The sequence below is a fragment of the Carassius auratus genome, chromosome 19 (genome assembly GCF_003368295.1).
Source record: "Carassius auratus strain Wakin chromosome 19, ASM336829v1, whole genome shotgun sequence".
Lineage (NCBI taxonomy): Eukaryota > Metazoa > Chordata > Actinopteri > Cypriniformes > Cyprinidae > Carassius > Carassius auratus.
The window spans coordinates 8,858,548-8,883,191 of record NC_039261.1 but is presented as its reverse complement, the minus strand read 5'-3'; the positions used below and the strand labels follow the sequence as shown (position 1 = coordinate 8,883,191).

General features: G+C 36.1%; 1 protein-coding gene across 5 annotated transcripts in view; it reads left to right on the top strand.

Annotated features, from left to right (window-relative positions):
- LOC113119365 (neurabin-1-like) overlaps positions 1-24,644 on the top strand; it is a 50,246-nt gene that overhangs the window by 4,877 nt on the left and 20,725 nt on the right. For 3 of the 5 annotated variants that reach the window (XM_026288789.1, XM_026288790.1, XM_026288788.1), the window contains exons 1-6: positions 496-752; positions 2,206-3,593; positions 15,870-16,002; positions 16,532-16,652; positions 19,291-19,395; positions 23,449-23,584. In XM_026288789.1, coding sequence (XP_026144574.1) covers positions 2,295-3,593; positions 15,870-16,002; positions 16,532-16,652; positions 19,291-19,395; positions 23,449-23,584 — 1,794 coding nt within the window. In that variant the 5' untranslated portion in view covers positions 496-752; positions 2,206-2,294. Of the gene's footprint in view, positions 1-494; positions 753-2,205; positions 3,594-15,869; positions 16,003-16,531; positions 16,653-19,290; positions 19,396-23,448; positions 23,585-24,644 lie in introns of those variants that run through there. The other 2 variants (XM_026288787.1, XM_026288786.1) reach the window with 2 other exon arrangements.

Below are 24,644 nucleotides of genomic sequence, written 5' to 3'. Positions count from 1 at the left end.
ATTATTAAAAATAAAAAAAATATGACATGAAAAGACATGAAATAATGAATGCAAACATGAAACATGTCAACGAAAAAAATAAAAATCATATATATCTGAATTCTGCTCTCAAATTCCATGTAAAAACTCAATGCCGACAGTTTAATTGTTAGCTATTTGATCAACTGATCACATTATAGATTGCATTCAATTATCTTTCTTGTCACCACGTGGCCTCGAACGCAACCACTGTAGTTATTATGCTGCGATATTAATTACTTGCATTCCTTTGCCAGGCTGCAGTTTGCTCGTACCCTCTCTACTCAGATTATTGGATCAAACCATTCTTGAAAATTAAGGTTACACACCTGTCAAGCCGCTGAAGCTCTCATAAAAATAGCACAAAGGCAAGTAACAAAATTATTTTCGTCAAATACATTTAGAAATACAGAACTGGTTTCGTTTGATTGATAGTTTGATTTCTAAATGGTGTAATGTATCAACACCCCTACTAAGGGAATGGCGGCATCACCCCTCGCCTGCAATGGCGTTGTCTTGCTGTGCGCTCGTGTGTGTGTGTGTGTGTGTGTGTGTAAAGCCCGGTTTGTATGTCATATTGTGTCAATTGTCTGGTGAAGTCCAGCATGGTAGTTTGATGCTAATAGAGGAGCTGAATTAAAATGTTGTTCAATGTCATTCCTCTTTGGTTAATGATATAAATAGCGAGGACACATTTATTCCTGGGGTAACTGGCATTACATTTGAATGCGTAGGTAAGTGACTCTTGTTTTGGAGCAACAACAAGGGAGTTAAGCAATACTTGTGTCACTTCTGCTTCGTGTTTGTGTGTACGATGTTTCGTTGGTTGTCGCAAAATACACTCGCTGGAATGAGCTAGGTCTGTATTTTTGGAATGTTTCTGGAAACTGGGTTTGTAGGATGGAGCTGTCAGTGATGCAGGCGATGTGATGCGCGTAAGGGTTGGTTGTTCATCATCTCTATATAGCGCAATGGTCGCACTTTTGCTAAATGCATAACGTTATTTATATTTGACACAAATTAGTTTCACATTTATTTGCGTCATGCATGTTGTTACAGTTAAATGTGTGCTGTTATTTTACCAACAACAACTGTTTTATGTCGCGCAGGTAACGCGCACAGTTATATTTTGTCCTTGTGTTGGTGCATCTGCCTTTCTGTGCCATTATTATCGATATAAAATATTAATTCGTGATATGTGAGGTGGATTTTAAACACGTCCCGGCAGCGTAAATGCAGAGGCTGTCTGCGGTACACGATGGGTGATGGAAGGCAAATCTAATCTGTGAGTCACATCGAGATCTGCGTCGAAAACACATCGGTGCATCAACAACATCGCGCTGAAATTGAGTGCTCTGACGGCCCTTATGGCAAAGTGATGATCACGCATAATGTTAAGAACCAGGGCGGTGGACTCTTAAAAGCCAGTGCAATGGCATCCTCCAGCATCTGAGCCCCTTTTGAGCTGTTTACAAACTGATGTGCATAGTTGCTTTAGAGATGTTGTTGTTTTCATCCGTCGTGCTGCTTCTCAGTAGGCTCTTGTAAAAGCGAATTTAGGGAAGTGACTCCATTAAGCCAACCCAAAACTATTTTTGTGTAGATATGTGAGCAGAATTACAGTAAAGTGGGAGATTCCTGTCTAATCAAATCACTAACGAAATTGAATCGCAAAATTCAAAGTGGGCTCATAAGGTGTGTGCCCACCTGTACCAAATAAGCCCACTACACATTTCCAATGTAAATGCTTTACATCATATTAGACATTTCAATTTAGATTCAGTTTTTATGAGTCAGCATGACTAATTAAAGAGCTGCTGATCAAACCCGGAGTATCTGAGCATCCATCCAAACACTCTCAGTCTGGATGTAACTTGAGTCTTACCGTGGTACCTCTGTTCTTATACTGTATCTTATCTTAAAGTAAGTCAATTCCTCTGACACACTCTTTGCTTTGGTTGAGCATCTATCTGGACTCTTGAGTTTTTCTGTCTCAGGTCATTCTATCATCTGCTTATTTCTTTGCCAAGGCTGCATCTTGTTGTGAGACTTATTTTTAGACTCTAAACTAATTTATTTTCTTTTAAGTTTCCACTTTTTACATTGCATTATTGTGTTATGTACACAAATAATTGCATAACTTGTAAACAAACAAGCTACTCGTAACCTTTTTGTAAATGTTTTCAGAAATCCCCAACAAAATGTGATTGCACCCAACAAACAACCAGAAGGAATGTTACTGTATATTTGAGAAGACCTCCATTGTCGAGGCTAAGATGTTGAAGACGGAGGCCTCGGCAGAGAGGAATACCCTGAGGAGCGCTTCCCCGCACCGGAATGCCTACAGGACGGAGTTCCAGGCTCTTAAGAAGGCATTTGACCAACCGAGACAAGATGGAGACCCCAAACCCAAGGACCAGGAGGGGGTCAGGCAGCCCCGAGGTCGGCAATATGGGGCCCATGTCAGTCGCATCAAGAACATGTTCATGCAAATGGGGACTGAGAACACTGGGTCCAACAGACGATCAAGGGAAGAGACCTCCCCACAGAAACTCAACAAGCCAACAAACTTCATCAACAGGGCAGATGGGTCAGAGGTCAAGTTCCAGCAAGGGACTGGAGAGCGGACTGCCAGTGGCCCACATAACACAAAATTCTCTGAAACAAGGAAACTCTTTGAGCAGAGCTCCAGAGATGCTTCACAGTCACCCGTGTACTCTTATGGCCGGGAAAAGAGGGGTTCTCATGAGCATTTGGATGACTGGAGGGGGGCACGTTCGAACAGAGGCAGTACGGACTCTTTGGATAGTCTTTGCTCCAGAACAGATGCCTCATCTCCCACTGTGAGTCAGCTCAGTGCTGTGTTCGAAAATATAGACCACCAGGGCTCCGGCGCTACTCTCAGAAAAGGCCACGGAGGCGGAAGAGGGCTGTGCTCCCCAGATGGCTTACAGAGACAAGGGGAAGCCAGCGAGGACGATACCAGTGCACGACAGTCTCCATCACGTGGTTTTTACAGGACACGAGTGGGTAGCAAGCACAATCTGCCAGTTTCTTCATCTTCAGAAGATCTTCTTAGTCCTAGTCCTCTGTCGGAGACTTTGGACCAGGTGAAACCTGATGAGAAGAAGCCCCAGGAAACCCCCGAGTTGGTTGATGGATCCAGAGAGCCCAAACCAAAAGATGAGGTAAAATCAACCGAGGCCATAGACGGTGCTTCAGCAGAGACTCAAGTCAATGACACTGCAGGAAATTCACATGAGTCTACAGTGACCAAGGTCCATGAGGACACAGACGGTGATGTGAAAGAGGAGTCTAGCCGGATTACAGAGGATCAAACTGAAGAACCAAATGAGGAATACAGTGGCAATGAGAGAGTTATTTTCAATGCCGATGGAGATGCCTGCTACCAGGGCTGGGGGGAGAGCTGCACCGACCCCGAGGATGACCTGTATGATGATGATCTTTCCTATGACCCAGGATCAGAGATTACAGAGATTCCCGGTCTTCCAGAGGAGGAAAAGGAGGCTGTTCCCCAAAAAAGAAAAATTAGATTCAGCTCTGCTCCCATCAAAGTAAGTTTATTGCTGGTCTTTAACTGTATTAATGGGTCAATTATGTGACATTTAACATCATTATGAAATGGAATTTCATCCTGTCTGTTTTTTAAAAGCATCTTCTTGGTCTTATTGTGAACAATTCATCCACACTAATTAAAATGTAATTTACCCCACCCCACCAAGCATTCAGCTCTGCCTACATCCATCAAAAATCCATGGCTAGAACCAGTTCCTACCCAAAATTAGTTATCTTTTTCGATAATCCGTTTCACTCAGATGTACATCACAAAACAGATTAAAGATCTTTCACTAATTCCATTTCATACTATTTTAGTATTATTTAATTATTATCATACTGTTTATTAATGTTTTAAAATGAGGTTTTATTTAGAAATTTTAGTTTAGATTTTAGAATGTGTGTTATGTGGTTGTAATTTTTATTAGTTTTCATTTTTTTATATATATTTCTATTTAACCGTTTTATTTCTAGTAATTCTTGTACTTCAGTTTAAACTAAATCGAAATTTTCAGTGTAGTTTAAACTGAAGTAAAAAAAAAAATTCTAAAAACATTTCTAATTTCCATTTAAGTTTTTAAATTTGAGGTTTTTTGTTCAGCTTTATTTAAATGATCAAAAATTAATTTTAGTTTTAGTTAACAAAAACAACACTGCTTTTGGTACACTGTGACTGTACACTTTAAAAATACATTTAATACATGCACTTTGTATATACTTTTTTTTTCTTTTTTGAAATTACAGATGCTACATCATGATCATGATACATTTTCATTCCTTTACCTTGAAAAAATAAATAAGAACTTTAAAATAATAATTAAGGCATACTCAATAACATAAACAAAACAGTATAATACATTATAAAACCAAGATGAATTCAAAGAGTACATTATTATTTATATTATTTTTTATTATTTTTCTTTTCTTTCTCATCTCTTAAATTTTCTCAAACAGACTTGTTAAGAGATCACCTGCATCTTGTTATTGAGTTCCTGTTGTTCATCTTGTCTCATAACATAGTCATAATTGAATTTATAGAGGCCATTAATGCCTTTTTTATAGATTTTCTCTAAATCTAGCGAGAGCAATTCTCTGTTTTGCCCGCCTATGTTAGTGCTATTTAGATAATGAGCAGACAGAACCATAAACTGACATCCAGAGGCCCACTCATGCCTGCAGGGAGATGAACACATATAGCTTCTGTCCTCACATGCCTCGCTGCTTCTCCTTGCTGTAACTTTTCACACCACCACTATCTGTCCCAATGCTTGTCAGTCTCCGCTCCTCTAGACTATGATCAAGTCACGCTCCAATGAGAACCATGGATAACCACTGTGTTCACAACTTTTTCCAAGGTGAAGCATGAAGGTAATTACAGTCTGTCTATCGATTGTCTTCTGTTTGGAAGGAGGCTACAGAATCAAATTCTTTGAAAGGGGATTTTTACGATGTTAACTTCTCAGAAATGCATTTTACAGCCAATTAGAGCTCAGATCAATTATCTTAGCCACCATTTAAATCACTTATCTTTAATTTGGCCATATAATAGCACAGCTGTGGACTAGGGCGTTTGTCATTGAGTTGTTGCAATATCATGAAAATCACTGCTGACTGTTTGAGCTGGAAATGTGTTTACAGCTCTGGCTATTAACTCTTATCGGAAGCTGGATGGAGATGTGGAAAACGCTTGAAAACAAACATTCCCCTTGTTGGATCAGTCCCATTAATACTCTTAAGCAGTGCTGGACCGGTTCCCCTGCTTCTCTCAATGGGAAAACGTGATGTTTGCTTGCTAATCTCCCTCACACAAGCTGAATTTCATTGAGCAACCATGTGCTGGTATTAATTGAATTAAAAGGTCCATTACACCCAGTTTGTACTCTTTTTTTGCTCTTGAAGTATTGTATTCTTAGAGTCCCTTAATCAGATCACATCCCAATGCTACTCTCCGTTTGAAATTTTGGATCTGGCTGCTAATTATAAACGTGAAATATAGGTCTTCACAGCTGGCGAATGACAAACGTGTGACGGTGCATTTGAACATATGTTTCGTAACTGGTATTTAGATCAATCTGGTGAAGCAGAAGTGTCATTTAGCTATGTTCTTTCATAAATAGTCATGAACTAAATATTATTAATTATAGCATAGTACTGTAGCACGTGGAGCAACCAGAAAATGCCAGGCTTTTTGTAAAATGGAATTGTGCCAGCTGGGTTAACTGTCAACTCGACTGAACTGCCCTGGTCATTAGCTTGACAAAAAAAGACTTTTTCATGAGTCAGGGAATTTTAAACCCAGGCCACATGGTTTTTCTGCAGACATGGAGGAAATAACAGTATGTGGTCTGTGTTCAGACTTGAGAAAGGGACTGATTTGTGGTCAAACATTGTCCATTATTAACCAGACTAGCTTGTCGCTGAATAGAACACACTGAACATTTTCTCTCTTGCTCATAATATTTTTTAGTTGCTCATTAAGTGGATTGTTTCCATATTAAAGCATTTCAAAAGCATCATTAATGTAGAGTTGATGTAAGAGGCTCTTGTGCGAGCAGCTCTAGTGGCTGTGTGGAATAACAGCACTCTCAAAGACTCTTCCCTCCATTTACTGACGATTACAGGTTCATCACTTTCAAAATGATCACAGCATAATTCCCTGATTCATCTTTTTCAGTTTCGTGCAATAAATTAGGCTTGTATTATTTATTTTTTCCATCTAAATGTTTAACTTTTTTGATTAATGAATAAGCATTGTGCTTACAAAACGGGTCTGTTTAGATGGGGGCTTCATTACCTAAATTCAAGTAATAAAATGCAAAAAATAATGGCTGATGTTTGGCATAGCAAAATGAATAGGCTTTTAAAAGGATGGTCAGTCGGCACAAGTGGCCTCATGGTAAATGCGCTGACATATAGCTCCATTGCATTACGGGTGTCCTAGTCTCATCCTCAGACGTCACGCCCGCAGATCGCTGGGTAAAAGTCTGATGCATATCAGACATAAAAGTGGAAATAGCGTCGAAGTAGGAGTAGGAGTGTCGACGTCATCGTCGGATTGGTTGAATTATATAGGATTTCCGGGAAATGTGTGTGTCGCGTTCTTTAAAGTACCACCTGGAAACAAAGATAGCGTGTCGCTGAACCCCCTCGCGAAAGAAGAATGCCATCGAGTTTACAACTGTGATGACGAGCGCATATCAGGATCAACTAAACACTGGATTCTCAACAGTATGTAAAATATTTAAAGTTTGCGGCATAGAATCTTTAAAATACGTCCGAGAGTTTCACACATCGGTCTGTTATTGTGGCGATTTTTCCACACCCTGAAACGTGACAATGAACGAAACAAACTGTGATTGGTTCTCAGTCAAACAGCCTCATGGGCGGGCCTTGGCCAATGATTCCAGACCTTCAGCCATTAGTCTGAAGGTCTGGCTATGCAAGACTACAGGTGTCCCAAGTTCAAATCCCAGCTCTAGAACCTTTCCAGATTCTACCCCGCTTTCTCTCTCCCACTTCACTTCCTGTCATGTCTACACTTTCCTGTCATAATAAATGTAAAAAAAAAATTGTGGTAATGTCCAAGGCTTTACATTTGTGGACAAGGTTCATAACTTCCCCACATATTGACCTTATTCAATTCCATATTTTTAATAGAAATGAAAATTATGCTTTTTAAAGGATAAAAGTACAGTGTATCCAAAGTCCTTTTTTGTGTTTATTAACATGATTTTTTGGCTGATGAAACATCTTTCTGACAAAAACATTCAAAGACTGAAACCCTCTAACAGTTTTGTGTGTTGTGAAATCATCTACCTTTACAGTGCATGCCTTTGTGAAGACCGCAAGTCTATCCCTCACAGCATTTTTTGTATCTGAGCTAAATTCAGGATGGTGTCCAACCTGAATTGTGTCTGTTGGTGGGTGCATGCAATGTGTTTAAGTGTAAAATTAGCCGTTTTTAATGGTCAATGAATGAAAGGGGTATGTCATTACAAAAAATGGGGATTTGAAGCTATCAGACTTCGTAAAGGATGTGAAAGGACCATAAAAATAGCATAAAAGTAGTATATTGTGGGATTTTCTGAAGTCATATGATAGCTTTGAGTGTGAAATTTCCCCTTTTGTGTTCCAAAGAATGTCATACAGGTTTGAAATAACATAAATTGGACTAAATTATAACATAATTTTTATTTTGGGTTGAACTATGTCTTATAGGACACTTCTTCATAATGTAATAGGTCACCACATGATGTCAAATATAAAAATTAGGACCTTAAAGCAACCAAATCACTGACCTAGCTGACGTTTTCCACAGGGGTTGCTTTCTAACCACTGGAGGCAGTGAAGGGCACTTCAAGTCAGTTTCATTGACCTGACTCCACATCTTGTTAGTCTAGCTCTGATAATGAGGACATGGCATCCAGTAGCCAAGTCCTCTGGATGTCCTTTTTTTTTTTTTTTTTTTGTAGACAGTTGCACAAATCAGTTTTATTACTTTTGCAGCTTTTCACCCATTATGTTATGAAAGCATGTGCCTTCAATTGCAAAACAAGAAAGGAAACAAAAGAAAGAAAAAAACGTTGCATTACCATGAGAAAGTGTGACGCACCGATGTCTAATGTAAACTCAGGCATTTTTATATTCACTGGTTTTGTTGTCACAAAATTCAGCAACTAGATTTTGAACATGATATTCTTGCGTGGTTGTGCAGTTGAGTAATATTTGTTTAGAAGATAAATCAGATAAATTAGATTTAATTGAGAGCAAATTAACCAGATCCCATCGAATGTAGCATCAAACACGTGTCTGATGCAGGAGCGATTGTCTGTTGTACAGTCAGTTGTAGTGTTTGTTTAGCTGTGCCCTTTGTTACATCCATCCTGTCATCATCCACCTACATAAACTGCACTTACAGGCTGAATGAAATATGACATTAGCTCTGCTAATCTCAGCCTCTTGTTATGGCATATTTATTCCTTCTTGATTCACTAATGGATTTGAAAGACTGGGCAGCAGTTGAATGACTGCTGAAATGATTCAGTGATTATACCCTTCATTCTGTGCTTAGATGAACATACTGTTTATAGATCACATGGCTCTCTCTGAATCAATCCAGCCTTTTACTATATCAGCTCAGTCCTGTAATTCAGTTAAAAGGGTGGATGGCCATTGAGTAATTATTAGTATTTCATAGTTATATTAAATATATATAAACATACGTTCAGGAACAAAGATAAGAAAAATCTTAGTGAGCTGAACAAAGGATGTATTATTCATTTTCATTTTATTTCAAAGGGTCTCCAGTAGATTAAGGTATTTTTGAAATAGTAGACCTGACTGGAGTAGATTAAAGAGGCTTTATGTAATTGGAAAAGGCTATTTCAACCTTATACCATGGATAAAGATGTCTCAGTTGGTGATTTCATGATGATTTAGATCCAATGCTAATGATCCAACAAGCACAGGTTTCTAATTAGTTGATTTTCTATTTGAATAGGAAGTTTGGGTGTAATATTTTAAATTGCCAATCCGTTAAAATAACAAAATAAAAAGGATAGGGTTCAGTTAACTACATAACTGCTATGATTTGCTACTTTCTGTTGAGTTGCAGTGGGTATAAGGGGGCGGGAATTTCTCATTTTAGAGAGCATCTGATCGGACAAAAATTTGTTTAGTGCAGGATGAGTCATCAATATTTTTGTCCCGTTTCCGAGAGAAAAACTGTGAACTTTAAATGTGTTAAAAAGTTTTGCCCATTACACTAGACATGTCTATATTTTGGTCTGTTTACAGGAGTTATGTAGTCAGTGGGAAACTGATATTGCTCATTTGTTGAATTTGTTGTGCAGAACAAACTTGCTGTCATGAGATATCAATGTGCAATTGTGCACTTCGGGTTCAGAGAAAAAATAGGCAATCAAGCAATTGTCTTGGTCTCATGACAGCGATTTTGAAGCTGTAGTCATTGGCAAAGATCTGTCTCACAATGCATTATGAATGCTGTGGTATTTTTTATTTGTTTGTTTCTCTGACATCTGACCCCTTCTGGAGATGAATTTTTAACGACTGTGGAAACAGAAGACAGGCCTGTGGTTCTGATGCTGTGCCTGTGTTCCAGCTGTCCGTGTCAGGCACTTATTCTCCACAGTTCTCCCTCCGCCCCCCGTCACAGGCCGTCACTGGATCTGTCAGAGAGTGTAGTTCTTGCTTTTTTTTCCATGCTGGAAACAAGGAGGTGTTCAATGCTGACACAGTGTCCTGTATTGTTGTGAAACAGTCAGGACAAATGCAGTCGCTGTGTGTTCACCCAGATGTGTAGAGTGTCATTTTTTCCTCAGTGTGCACCCATTGTAATCAGGAATATCTATAATAACAATAATAGTAATAATTTAGAAAAAAATAATTTATATAATGCTATATTTCTTTTTAAAAAAGGAAAGGACGTGATGTGTTCAAGTATGGTGACCTGTACTCAAAATTTGTGCTCTGCATTTGTCCCTGCTTTATAAGTACTAATAAACAGCCAATATGCTAGTAATATGCATGCTAATAAGCAACAAGTTCATATGGAGAATTATTCCATAAAGTAAAGTACTACCATATATAGCCAAGCAAATATCATGGTTATAATGTATATATTCTGTTTGATTTTGTCTATATATTACATTATTATATCTTATATTCAGGCAATATATATATATATATATATATATATAGAAAATATTATGAAATATATAATATTCTACAATATTCTAAAATATTTGTTTAAACATCTTTTTTCTTTTTTCATTATTTTTTATGTATTAATTGTTTTAACACAATCTATCTAAACTTATATTTTTATATTTGATTATATTTTTAGTAGACCTGTATTTTATTTTTATTTTATTTTATTTTTATATATATTTCATAGTTTAATAACAATTAGTTAAGAGCTATGGTTGTCAAATCTTTAATATATCTTCGATAAATAAATCTTTCTATGAAATAAGGATGAATAAAAAGTTTAAACATTATTAAATGCATATGTATAATGCATGTGTGTTTAGATTAGGCTTCAAGCTGAGACTAGCTTGCACAAACACGTTGCCTGTAAATCTAACACTCTCACCCACTCATGTGGTCAGTTGATGAATTATGTATTCATCAGACCATGTTACTGATCATGTGAGAAGACTCAGCCAACACATGAGAATGAAACATAAAGTAAGCAATTGTTTGTGTCTTGTTTATCCTGTTATGCTAGTAGCTCCCCCTCACTCCGCTAGCATGCTACTGGGCCCCCAGAGGTATTTTCACAAACACAGGATTAAAAAGAGGGCAAAATGACATTCCAGGCCAGATAAACAGAAAAAAATGAGTCAAGAGGATGAACATAACCATGCGTTTTGAAGGAGCTGTGGACACAGAGCAAAAGGCTAATTATGCTGGAGAGTTTCAGATCACCTGACTCATCAGTTCTCCTTCATGGCAAAGTGTTTTTTTTTATATAGTTGAAAGGTAAAATGTTCTTTAAAGTAATGCTTAGACTCTAAAGTAATGCTGAGACTCACAGAATGCTTTCTGTTAAAAGACTTTTACTACACTGATGAAAATCTTTTAATAACTTTCAGCATTAGCAAACATTCAAATACTTGGCATGAAACTGGTGATTCGTATATTCTATGTTTCTTCCACTATTAGCACATTTATGTCCATTTTTATTCAAATGAAGATTTTCCTTATATGTTATAAGTCTCTTACTGTATGCCCAACGAGATTGAATTTATTTGATCAAAAATGACATTTTTATTACAATTTGAAATAACTGTTTTCTATGTGAATGATAAAGCTGAATGTTCAGCAGCCATTGCTTTAGTAACATTTCTTATTATTATCAATGTTGAAAACAGTTTTTCTTGCTGTGCTGCGTAATATTTTTGTAGAAACCATTATGGTGTTTTTCCCCCTTCATGTATCATCAACTGAATGCATCCTTTTTGAATAAAAGGATTAATTTCTTAATAAAATAAGAATTTATTTATTTTGCAAAAAATTATTAACCAAAAAATTGTGAGAATATTATTTCTTGTGTGTATGCAGGTTGCTAGCTATGAAATACACAATAGCAAAACAAATGTTTTTAAAATAGTTTAATGTAACTTCGATCACAGAATGCCTTTTTGTTTCTTAAATTTCTATGATTCAGAAATAGGAGCGCAAATGATTAATTGCAATGTGTGTGCACTGTGTATATTTATTATGTATATATAAATACACACATGTATATATTAAGGAAAAATCATTTAGATTTATACAATATATATATATATATATATATATATATATATATATATATATATATAATATTAGTATATATAATATATTAATATATAATTTTGAATGCGATTAATTGTTTTGCAGCCCTGTTCAGAAAATGTGACAGAATTCTCTTGTGATTCCTTGTTAGTAGATAAATTAAACTAGTGAGTGTGAAAAGGGTATTTTTTTAGTGTCTGTAGTTGTAGAATCACCCATATGTTCATATCTAAGTGTATTTCTTACCAATATGGTAGAATGATAATTAATTTGACTTTGCCAAACACCTCATTTTGGAGCAGCTTCCTGTTTTCAGACAATAGTACAGGAATGTCTGTCTACGCATTCGTCTGTTGCATGGTTAATCCACTCAGCATCAGCCTCTGCGTTCCTCTGAGAGATCGCTGTGTTTGAATGTGTGTGTGTGTGTGTGTGTGTGTGTGTGTGTGGTGACACTGGGAGTGCTGGCACCGCTGCTTGACTGTAGAGCCATTTAATGCGATCCGCTGTAGTCAGCCAGACTTTAGGCCACTCAGCACTGTTGCCAGTCTGTGATACAAATGGCGACAAACACTTTCAGTCGATTGCTCATCCCCATCCCTCCCTGCTTCCCCTCGGCCTGCCTCTCAGTTAATCCTCGGACTGCTCCCCACAAGGACTGCAGTCACCCCACAATGCAGCTGGAGGAGTGCTGGTGTAACATGCTGCATTAGAGGTATACCGATGAGCCATGGCTTCTCTGCTAGATGTGCAGTGACACAAAGAAGGATGAGAGACGAGAGGGATAATGAAGTAATGAGCAAAGAGGGACGAGGAAGAGAGTAGGAGGAGAGGGATGGATGATGGGCCTGGCTCAGTTTTACTCACCCCTGTAGTTCTGTAGAAATTTGCCAAGAAAAATGAGAAGCTTTCAGAGCCTTAGGTGGGATCGCAAAACATGCAATAAAAACTTAAAGTACTCTCCGAACAGCTTATACAAAGCTTACATTTCTTGGCTATTATGCAAGGTAGCAGTTGGAGCCAAAGACCTCGCAGGCTGCTGGGTTTTAAGACTGCAGTATGCTACAGTGTATGAGCAAAAGACTGAGGATATACTGTAGGATCCTGTGAGAGCTGGTCTGCTGTATGACGAGAAGACAAAAGAGTCGAGATGCACTACATTTGTTTGAAGGCAACTAATAGGTGTATTGATCTAAATGGTAAAATGACAGGAGATAGATAGAGGTGAGACTGATGATAGGACGAATCAATGTTACTAGATGGGTGAAGCCTAGCTCTGTTAGTCGGACCAAAGCCAAGAAAAGATTCAGCAATGACTTGGGAACCTACTGAAGAAAACTGAAGTTCATGTGTCTAAAACCTACTGTTCCAAAGATAAAGTTACAATTTAAAATTTAAAATAATCTTTTTAAAAAATATATTTATCATATTTTGTGATGCCAAATATGGATTTTGAGCAGCCATTAGTCAAATATGTTTTAATATTATCAATGATGAAAACATACTGCTTAATATTTTTGTGGAATTCCCCATAAATTTGAACTGCAGTGTTTGTCTTTATGTCTGGTATGGTTTATAGAACCATCATTCAGAGTCACAAATATGATTTGTTTCAGCCATCTTGTTCCTTTTAATTTTTTTGTACTGTATTATTTTTTTTTTTTCAATTAATCACTGCATCGTGATACATTATCTCACTCTTCCTAGAAATCTCAAATGGTAAATTTATGTATTAAATTACGCTTTAAAGTCCACGGTTATTTTATTTGGGTGCCTGGTGACAAACCTTTTTCTGTTTTCATATTATCAAATGAATGACCAATAAAATGTCAAATTAAACCATGTAATAACATTCAAGCTAAACATCAAGTGTCCTAGACCGCTACTGTATAGATGTCTATAATGAATACAAAAGAAGATGTGAATTAATATATTCTCCCGTGGCATGTCAGACCTGACAGTAGCCTTCAGCGCACTACCCACACTTTGTCTGTTACGTAGAGCCCTCATGTTTGTCATGTCTGGCAGATTCACAAAAGACAGTCAGCTGCTGAGCCTTTTTTAGCCAGCTGTGGAGTGTGGACTGTCAGCCCAGTGATAGTTGGTTGAGCTCAGGAGAAAACGGGAGAATAGGGTGTGAGGGAAACTCTGAAACAGATCCACTGAATGTAGAATTGGCTGTTTCTAAAAATGTCTTCACTTTCAGGTTAGACCTCTGCTCAAGGGAATGTTTCTGGATATGCCCTCCTGGCATCTTTGAATAGGAGTCTATAACTGTGGTAGGGAATCTTCCAGGATAAATATGTTAGCAGCTTCATTGCCCAGACCTTTCTGCCAATGTTATCTTCAATAAATCCATTGAAGGACTGTAGACGAAGGGCCCATTACACTTCATCTAATCATTCGGTCAGCAATGTGACCACTCAATAATGCATAGCTGTTGATCAGTTTACATTATTGATGCTGTAAAGTGCACTAGAGATTATGCTTGCTTTTGTCCCAGTGCTTGGATACCCTATGCTCTGGTTTCCTAGTGCTTCCTACCACATACGATTTGGACTGATTGGTTTTGGCTTTTAATTAGCATAAAATATCAGATTTAAGTCTAATTGGTTTTCTTCACATATGAGATAGCTTTGATTCTGCTATGATCAGTCATGGATTCTCATGGTGGCAGCTGGACACACTGACAGCTGCCTGCTGGTGAATGCAGCGTGTTCATTTGCTCAGACTAAGAGGTAGAGCAGTGTGGGTTCATTTATATATATATATATATATATATATATATATATATATATATATATATATAATGACATATTTAGAATATTTTTTATATTTTAAAACATATTGTTTATCAAATATTTTATTTATAAATATTTTATGCATATTTCTGTTCACTTGTTTGGGGTCAGTAAGATCATTTAATTGATCATTAAATTGTTCAGAGGTGATCATGAAGACAAGTTATTTCTTTCTTTCATATTTTGGTAAAGTGCTTTTCAACATACTTTTTGAAGAGACCGAAAAATAATGTTTCTACTGTACATTATTATTATTACAAATAAGAGTGATCTGTTGTCAGAATGATGTCAAAATAATGTATATATGGCAGAAATGAATCTTACAGTTCTAAGATTATACAAATCATAATTTAGTTAATGTCATGATTCATTTAAGCAAAAACATGCATGCTGTTATAATTTCTTTTTTAAAGACTTTTTTTGAGCACTGAATCAGCCAATTAGAATGATTTCTGAAGGATCATATGATACTGGAGACTGGAGTAATGATTGCTGAAAATTCAGCTTTGCATCACAGGAATAAATCAAATTTAAACTGTTTTAAAAATGTAAAAATTGTAGTAATATTTCTCTGTATATTTGATCAAATAATTGCAATCTTGGTGAGCACGAGAAACTTCTTGCTTTTACATATACAAATCGTTCTTGGAAGTCTTAAAATGTTATTATTTCTATATTAACTCTGGTACTTGCCTTAGGAAGTTTTTTTTTTTTTTTTTTTTTTTTAATGAAACACTGTAAAATCTGGGTCAGGAAAAGTGATTCTGTGTCAACATGAAGCTACAACTTATCCAGTGAACCCTTTTTATAAGGAAAGAGATAAAGAGGAGGCAAGAAAGTGTAGCATGGGCACGGGGCCGATGTTTGTCCGAGAACCTGCTCAGGGGACACAGTTGTGCGTGACTGTCCTATCACACCACGATGCACAGAACCATCACTTACACTGAGGAGATGGCAAATGACAGTTAGTGTTTCAGACGAGAAGCACTGTTATGAAGATGCTCAGATTCAACCAGAGACATTGCACTATATATGAGTAAGATATTTTACATAAAATATGATTACATATAGTCCACAAGACAAAAAGAAAATAGCTGAAATTATTAAATGACCCCATGGTTCTTAATACTGTGTGTGGATGATCCACGACTGTTTTTCCCTTTTGGCTACCAGGTGTTCAAAACCTACGCCAATGAAGATTACGACCGGAGGAATGAAGAGGTGGACCCAGTGGCATCCTCAGCTGAGTATGAGCTGGAGAAACGTGTGGAGAAGCTGGAACTTCTCCCGGTGGAACTGGAAAAAGGTGAATAGCAGGATAGCAGTGTCACCAAAGAGATTTCTCAAAGGTTAAACATTTAGGATATATATATATATATATGTATATATATATATATATATATATATATATATATATATATATATATATGTGTGTATATATATATATATATATATATATATATATATATATATATATATATATATATATATATATAATTTTTTATTTTAAGTTAGACTAGGTCTTACCATTGTGGTACTTTTGCTTTTTTAACCTTATAGTTATTGAGATACAGTGTAGCCTCTGTGACAACTAGCTTCCCTATAAACTTAAAAAAAAAAAAAAACAATTAGATACAAATATGTTTTCAGGGAAATGTTCTGCATATATCTGCATATTTTGAGCACTGTGAGTAAATCAATGGTAAGCCTTGAATATTGATCAGTTGCAGTAAACGTGCATCCATTCATCAAACATCCAATGATTTATTGAATTGTCACTCTTTCCATTTGCCCAGCCCTAATATTTTTTCTTTCACTGGTTTGTGTAATGTCAGATGAGGACGGCCTGGGCATCAGTATTATAGGAATGGGGGTCGGCGCTGACGCAGGCCTGGAGAAGCTGGGCATCTTCGTCAAGACTGTCATAGAGGGTGGAGCAGCAGAGAGAGATGGAAGGTAAACTAAACTGCATATACTACGTTATTATTTCTCAAATGATTCATCCAAAATATCCAAAATAAAAGTTTTTTGTTTACATAATATACATGTGTGTATATTATGTATAATATATATATATATATATATATATATATATATATAAACATGCATGTATATATTTAAGAAAAAAATTGTATATTGTTTATTTAAAATATATATACTGTATGTGTGTGTATTTATATATGCATAGTAAGTGTACACAGCACACACACATATATTAAGCAAACTAAAACGTTTATTTTGGATGTGATTAATCACGATTAATCATTTGACAGCACTAGTATTAATACACACTACTTTAGTGAAGGACATATGTATTGGTATTTTATTACCCTACTTTCTGGATATCGAGTATTTTATCGAGTATTTGTTTATGTAAAAAAAACATCCCTGTTGGTCAAACAGTACAGAAAATCATGGGTTTCTCGTCCTTGCTCTTTTTAGCTGCACCCAGAGTGAGTGAATCCCTGAGAGTCCCTCATGAGATTTGCACATTGCCTAAAATTAAAGCAAAGCTTGAGGCTTTATCACTGATTGTAGCTAAAGATGAGAATGAAAGCAGCCCACTTAACTTCTGGCCAAACATTCTAGTAACTTTAGTAGACTGTTTTTGTTTTACTAAAACGGACATCACTGGGGAAATAGTGGTAGTGAGATTAAGCAATTTTTTATAAAAGTTTTTTTTTTTCATTTTTTTATTAAAATGATATTAGCAGCATAAAATATTGAGTAAAAGTTATTTAACATCTATGGATTTGGTTTGTTTCACTTTAGTTTTAATGGCAGCAGCAATCAACAGATTTAACAAGACGACATGTTTATGTAAAACCTGTCAATCATGTTTTCCAGCATGATTTGAAATAGTTCAAAGAACTTCGTTAGCTGCATTTGAAGAACATCTGATCATCTGAATGAGTCACATGATCAATGTGTCACAAATTTACTTTAGTGTTAATTAGTGACCTAGAAACAGTGGAGAGTCTAAAGTACAGAATTTTTATTTTTATTTTACAGTTTCTTTAAATATTGAAAGTTTATTTTCAAGTTTAAGATTTTGAATGTCAGCCTCTTAGTGTGGTCTCATCTTTTCACTGAGTGATATCAAACCCTGCTGAAATCTTGAGAAATTTGTACTTGTTTCAAGATTACCAGGCAACTGCAAGCTTTGCAATCAGGTTTCTAAAGAACTATTCAAAAGCCAGAATGTAATTTCTTCCACCATTAACTCTGGCTGTTTCTGAGCGAAGTATAACAATGTAGAATTCAACAGTGACATTGAAAGCTTTGCACTGGAGTCCTGCTTTATTATAAGTATATTGGCGACACTGAAAAATGCATGTGAAGGTCAAGCAGTGCTTACACCACACTCTTTAGGTGCACATTAGGATTCAGTCTTGCAAGCATCCCTCCGTCTGCTTTGCCTGCATAACAGCCGGATTTGCCAGGGGCTCGATATCCAGACTGGAATCAAGGGTCAAGGCAATTTGGTCAAACTCACAAAGCTCATTACAGATATCACACAGTTGGAGCTCTTCATGCAAACACTGTATTATTCTGAAAATATACTATCACATGTTGTTAAGGAGCTTACTCGTCCATGTAATCCTATATGATTGTAATTCCTTCTGTCTTGTGAGCATTATTTCTCTTTAGCTGCTGAAATGAAAGAATGTGACCACCCAAGACCAACTGAAAACATCCACATTTTGTTCTCAACCTTCTTTGTCCTTTTTAAGTACTATGACCTAAATTATTTAATTGAAGTATTCACTAAGATTTTAATATTTGTATTTATTCATGAAGTATAAAGGATATATTTGTAGAAAACTTTTTGTAGAGTTAGTAATTGAGTAATTGAATTTAATTAAATTATTAACAACAAAAAACTTGTATTTTAAAACATGTATTTTATTTTATGTATGTTCATCCACGTGGTAGTATAAAGAATGTATTTGTAGAAAATAAGTTTTAATTTATGAATTTGGTTATTAATAATACAAAACAAACAACTGTACTAATAGTTTTAATTATTATTATTTAATTATTCTATATTATAAAAAATATTTAGTAGTATTAAGAATGTATATATGGAAAATTACTTTGTATTATTATTATTATTACATATTGTGAATTATTAATTTAATTCACTCTTGATACTGTTGTCTTTTCATTGAAAAGGCGGAACAGAAGTCATATCTTTCATAATTATGCAGAAATACATTTTTACACATCTTTACTATGTCTTTACAAACTGAAATTTTTGTCTGTACTTTTATCTTATTGTCTTCACAAAGAGTTCTGTGTCAAAATCTAGGGATTCACAAACTCTGGGAAACCCTGTCCCAGGATGTACTGTGTCCTTCATACATCAGCATATTTGATGCACTGAAAAAAATTAATCATAGCAGAGTGATGAGAAGGCCTCAGGCAGAACATAATTAAGCTTTTATTAAAAAAGTCATCTCAGAATGACAGAGTAATCGCTATTTAGTATTCATACAGACAGTATTATTCAAACCTAGTTTAGAGTTTGCACAGTGTCCTAATAGTGTCACTGTAACAAGCATTACAACATAACCACCTTCATTTTCCACAGAATTAAAGTGAATGATCAAATCGTGGAGGTTGACGGCACCAGTCTGGTGGGAGTAACTCAGAGCTTCGCTGCTTCTGTCCTGAGAAACACACAGGGAGTGGTTAGGTAAGATGCTAGATGTCTACAACCGGTTTTGCTTGTGTATTATGTCTCATTAATCCCAGGTTTGCCCCTGAATGCTGTCCGCAAGATCCTCACATCCCCACATCCTCACTGTAGCTTACAAGTGTTATTATTAGTGTATGAAATAACATGACATGCCATCGTCTTTCCCTCCCACTCAGCGTTCTTCTGAGAGAAACACAGACTTCTTATTAGTGTATCTAAACTCCCCTTAGACACGACAGCACAGAGCATGTCTTTGAAAAGCATATGGGCTTCTTCGAGTTCTTCATACTGTGAGAAAACAAGACTCTTCATTAACAATAGAGCTGCACAGCATGATGGAGCGGATTGTTTTTAACAGATACTGTCAGTGCTGAATTATACTTCCTCTGTAAATATAAACACCCTGAAAAAAACTAATTATTTACCTTTAACTTTCAAATGCATGTTTATTTTAAAGGCTACATAATTGCCTAATATAATTTCCTTAAAGGGATAGCTCAACCAAAATTTTTCATTCTGTTCCAAACCTGTATGAATTTTATAAATTATAAGTTTTTGGGTGAAATATCTCTTTAAATGTGACTTTCTTGTGAGGGACACGTGTGTGTAATAAGATAAATATGAAATAATGTTATCAATATATTTAAGGATCAATAATAATATAATATAATAAATCATTTTATATAGTTCATATATTTATAATGTCAGATTTTTACTTGAAAAGATCTTATAATATTACTATGAAGGTCTTCACCATATTTTTGTTTTTGAGCTGTCTATCCTTTCCTGGTTTTGATTTATTCCCTCCTGCTGGTTATTTCTCTCTGTTCTCACCGATGAGGCAGTGTGGCCCAGATTTGGATTTTGTGCTATATTTAACCTACTGTAGGAATTAAGGCAGGTCTTAAACTCTGTCTGCTCCAGTGACCACCAATAAATATATGAAGATTGACACTCTATTAAGAACAATTCATTGCTGTGATGATTCAATGTCAGAGTCTAAAGATTTTTATAACAAGTTGGCAGGAACGCCTCCTCGCTGGGTGAAGGATGTGTATATCCTTAAATGCATCCTGTCACTCCAGATGTATGTGAATAATACTGGCGGATTTTGCCAATAAGAAAGCTCTGTCCTGGAGCAGTTGGGATCCCTGTGTGTGGTATCGAGATGGAAAAGAGGACTGTTTCCAGGTCAGCTGTGCTGCAGAAGCAGCAGAGATGCTTGGCATAACACGGTATTGGCCCAGTTGTTGCTTCAGATGTAGATCAAATTTGGGCCCTTATCTGTGCCTAATGCAGGTGATTAGGACTCCATGCTGAGCGCTTCCCTGCTGGTCCTCCAAAACATGGATTGTGCCGTGCAGAGGATGCAGTGAATATTATTGGAGGGAATTGTCTTTTTTAACTCCAATTATTAGACAATTTCACTCCTTTCATTTAATGGCTTATAACTGATAAATGGAATATATAACAAATCCATACTAGTGTGTCAAACAACTTAAAGGGATAGTTCACCCAAAAATAAAAGTTCCCCTTATGATTTACTCACCTTCAAGTCATCCTAGGTGTATATGACTCTCTTCTTTCAGACGAATACAATCAGAGTTATATAAAAAAAAAATTCCTGGCTCTTCCAAGATTTATAATGGCAGTGAATGGTGGTCGAGATTTTAGAAGGGGTCATATGATGGCCAATCAGAGCAGACTGTTGGAAGGAGGTGCTTTGTAGAAAACGACACGTTTGAGAGAGGCGGGGCATAGAGGACCTACAATCAGGGTTCCCATAGGGCCTGGAAAGTTTTTGAAAATAAACATACATTGATGCAGATCCTTGAAAATGGTTGAATTTATTTTGTGCAAGAAGTTTTCTGAAAAAAAAAAAATCCAGATTATTCCCTCTTATTAACAATTCGAGGCCTATGCATAGAAGCTTGCTTGATTTACATTAGTTACACGCATTTATGCGTTACGTTAAGTGTTTCACGCGTGAGGTAATTTGGTTGTACGTTGCCATGACGTTAGAGTGACCATATTTCCTCTTTTCCTCTTTTCCCATGTCTTCTTTTTGACCAAAAAAATAAATTTGGTCAGGATTTCTGAATCGTCAAAAATGTTGGGAATTTGGCTTTTGCTTTCTACAGTCGCCAGTGTGTTTTTGTATTAGAGCACTGCGAGGACTTTTTTCTTAATCCGGTGTTCTGTCAATTTGTCCTACTCTGTCAGATTTTGTTACCTCTCATTAAAACAGTGGGTACTATAATTGGAGAACGAAAAATGCTACCTGTAAAGTTATGGTTTATTAACATCTACACCTACCACAACCCTTAACCTAGTTACAGTAATGCAGACACATTAAATATTGTAGTTCAGCCTGAGAAAAGGACGCAATATGTGCGCATGCGCAATTAACCCTGGTAAGAAAATCTGACAGGTAGGACAAAATGTCAGGACACCGGCTCCCACTGAATTTCTGACCGTTATTGCTCGTTCCCGTAATTTTTGTGTCCGATCCAGCCCGCTCCCTGCAAACATTCTAATATAGCATAATTTTTTTTCTCCCTATGGCTACTTTTAAACTGTTAATGGGTTGATTTTCCCCGCGGGTTAAAGATTTAAAATGTTGTTTGATTACATTTGACTAAAATGCTTGTATTGAAACTTTTTGCATTCCGCCTCTGTTAAAACTGTTAAAACTGCCTATGTTAGCTAGATGTTAAGTTTTGTGAAGGAGGGCCTCTGGTAGGAAGCTTTTTAGCTGTGTTTATGATCAATATGCGTAACAGTGACTGTAAAATATGTATTTTAGGTATTTAAATGACATATTTTTAGATTTGATATTTGGGATATGGTCATTGCAACACTTTGGGCCTAAGCTCTTTTCAGTAAAATCCATGCAAAACTTAATAGCAGATAATTTTAGAATATAATATAGCATGTACGGAATATTCTTCAGTTTTATGCAAAACAGAAATACAACAAATATAATATCAAATCTCTGTCGTATGAAGAAGCTTTTTTTGCATAGTTGTGTTTGACAAATGAAAACTGTAACAATGTATCTTACAAGATAACACGATGTAACCTCGCTCTCACTTGAAATGTGTCCCCACATTAAGTCCTTGAATTTGAGGGAATTGGACCTGGAAAGTCCTTGAAAAATCCTTGAATTTGGAACCCTGTACAATAATGTACAGTATTTGAAAAATAATTAGTTTTTTTAACTTTAAAGCATGTCAACATATTCTGTCACACCAGCTACACAAAATAATGATCTGTAAAATAGCATCATATGACCCCTTTTAGTGCATCCATCCATCCATCATAAAAATGTCATATGTATAGACAACTAGATGTAAGTCATTTGTAGGCTGATGTCTTTAGGGGAAAATCTGTTCAGTTTTTCTCTTAGTCAGTTGTTAGTGCTCAAATATTAGGTTCACTGCGCCACCTGATTTGTCTTTAAGAATATCACCCAGTACAGTATTATTGTAAGGCAGGTCATTTACATTCAGAGATTACTGATTGATATTTAACCAATTGCCATTCTGTTTGGTGCCACTAATGGTGCAGAAATGACAAACTTGACCTTTAATGATAAACTTTCATTTTCAAGTTTTCAATATTTCGGCAGTAATTTTCCCCCTGACATTCTCAAGTAGAATTATTTGACATTTTTAAACAGTTGTGTTCACTTTGTCACAGTCATTTATCACACTGACCTTGCAAGAATTACCTCCTGCCATGGTCATTGATTTATAGGGTGCATTATAAAAGATACAATCCGTCAATGAAGTAAGAACAAAAATGCTTGTTGAAGCCAGACACTGCAAGAAACGTGCTTCACATATTTCACTTCATTGAAACAGAAAATATGGTTTTTATACTGAATGACATGCAATTTCACATTCCAAATTTTTATACCCAACTCATTTATGTAAAATCTACTTTGTCTCCATTAATAGCCATGACCTTTTCTAGCTTCTACCAAACTGCATTTGTTCACAAAGCACCCCCCCCCCCCTCCCATTGGTATTTGGTGTGTCTTTGCAGGTTTGTGATTGGCCGAGAGCGTCCGGGACAGCAGAGCGAGGTGGCACAACTCATCAGTCAGACTCTGGAGCAGGAGAGACGTCAGAGAGAGATGATGGAGCAACAGTACGTCCAGTATGATGCTGATGATGACGAGGTGAGCAGAGAACAGGTCTCACATCAGAGCTTGTGTGAGCATGTCAGCGACTGTCTGAACAGGGTAATCCGTCGTCACAAGCCAGTTGGAGCAGGTTCAAATCTATTATCATGATTCGTCCATGCTACAAGCCTCAACCTGTTACAATTTGTCACATCAAAGTGCAGCAGGATGAAACAGTTCTGCTAGTCAAAATCTAGCTATTACCTGTTCAGTCATATTAAAAATAATGGTAAGACTTTAGTATAGAGACCAATTCTCACTAATAGCTTGTTATTAACCTGCCTACTATTAACATATTAGCTATTTATTAGTACTTATAAAGCACATGTTCTAAATGACCATGTTCTACATCCCTAATCCATCCCAAATATACCAAAACTTAACAACAACCTTTTAAACTATTAATAAGCAGCAAATTAGGAGGTTACTGAGTCATAGTTTATGGTTTTGGACCTTCAAATAAAGTGTGACCAAAATAATACTATGATCTGTAGGCTTGCATAGTTCTGGTTTATCAACATATCTGTTGTATAATTTCTTCTCACGGTGTCCTACATTTGACAATATTTTTCTAAATATAGCATAATAAGGATAGTTCCTCTAGTGCCAAATAATATAAAATATAAATAATATATAAATCTCAAAATCTAAAATGTCAGCTGATTCCCCTTTTTCCCCTTTTTCAAACAGCAAAGTACGACTATTTACTTGTAACATTTATATAAGCATTTCCTTGCTGTATATTATTATTCATTCAGCTTTTAACATGGAATGCATGTTTACTCAATTTTATTTTTATTGTTATTATGATCATCATTAAATGTTCATCTCTTCTTCTCAGAGTAAAATTTTTTACATTTAGAATTTAATAATTTTCTTTGACTTTAGTTCAACAAAAATACAATTTTAAAGTATAAAATTGATTATATGCCTGTTATTTTTCAGTCTTACTACATATAATATATAGTTGGCATGATATTTCTCCTGTGTTGCAATTTTAATTTCAGCACTGTTACAAAGTGTGCTAAGGCTGTTGAGAGCTTCTCGTGGAAAAACA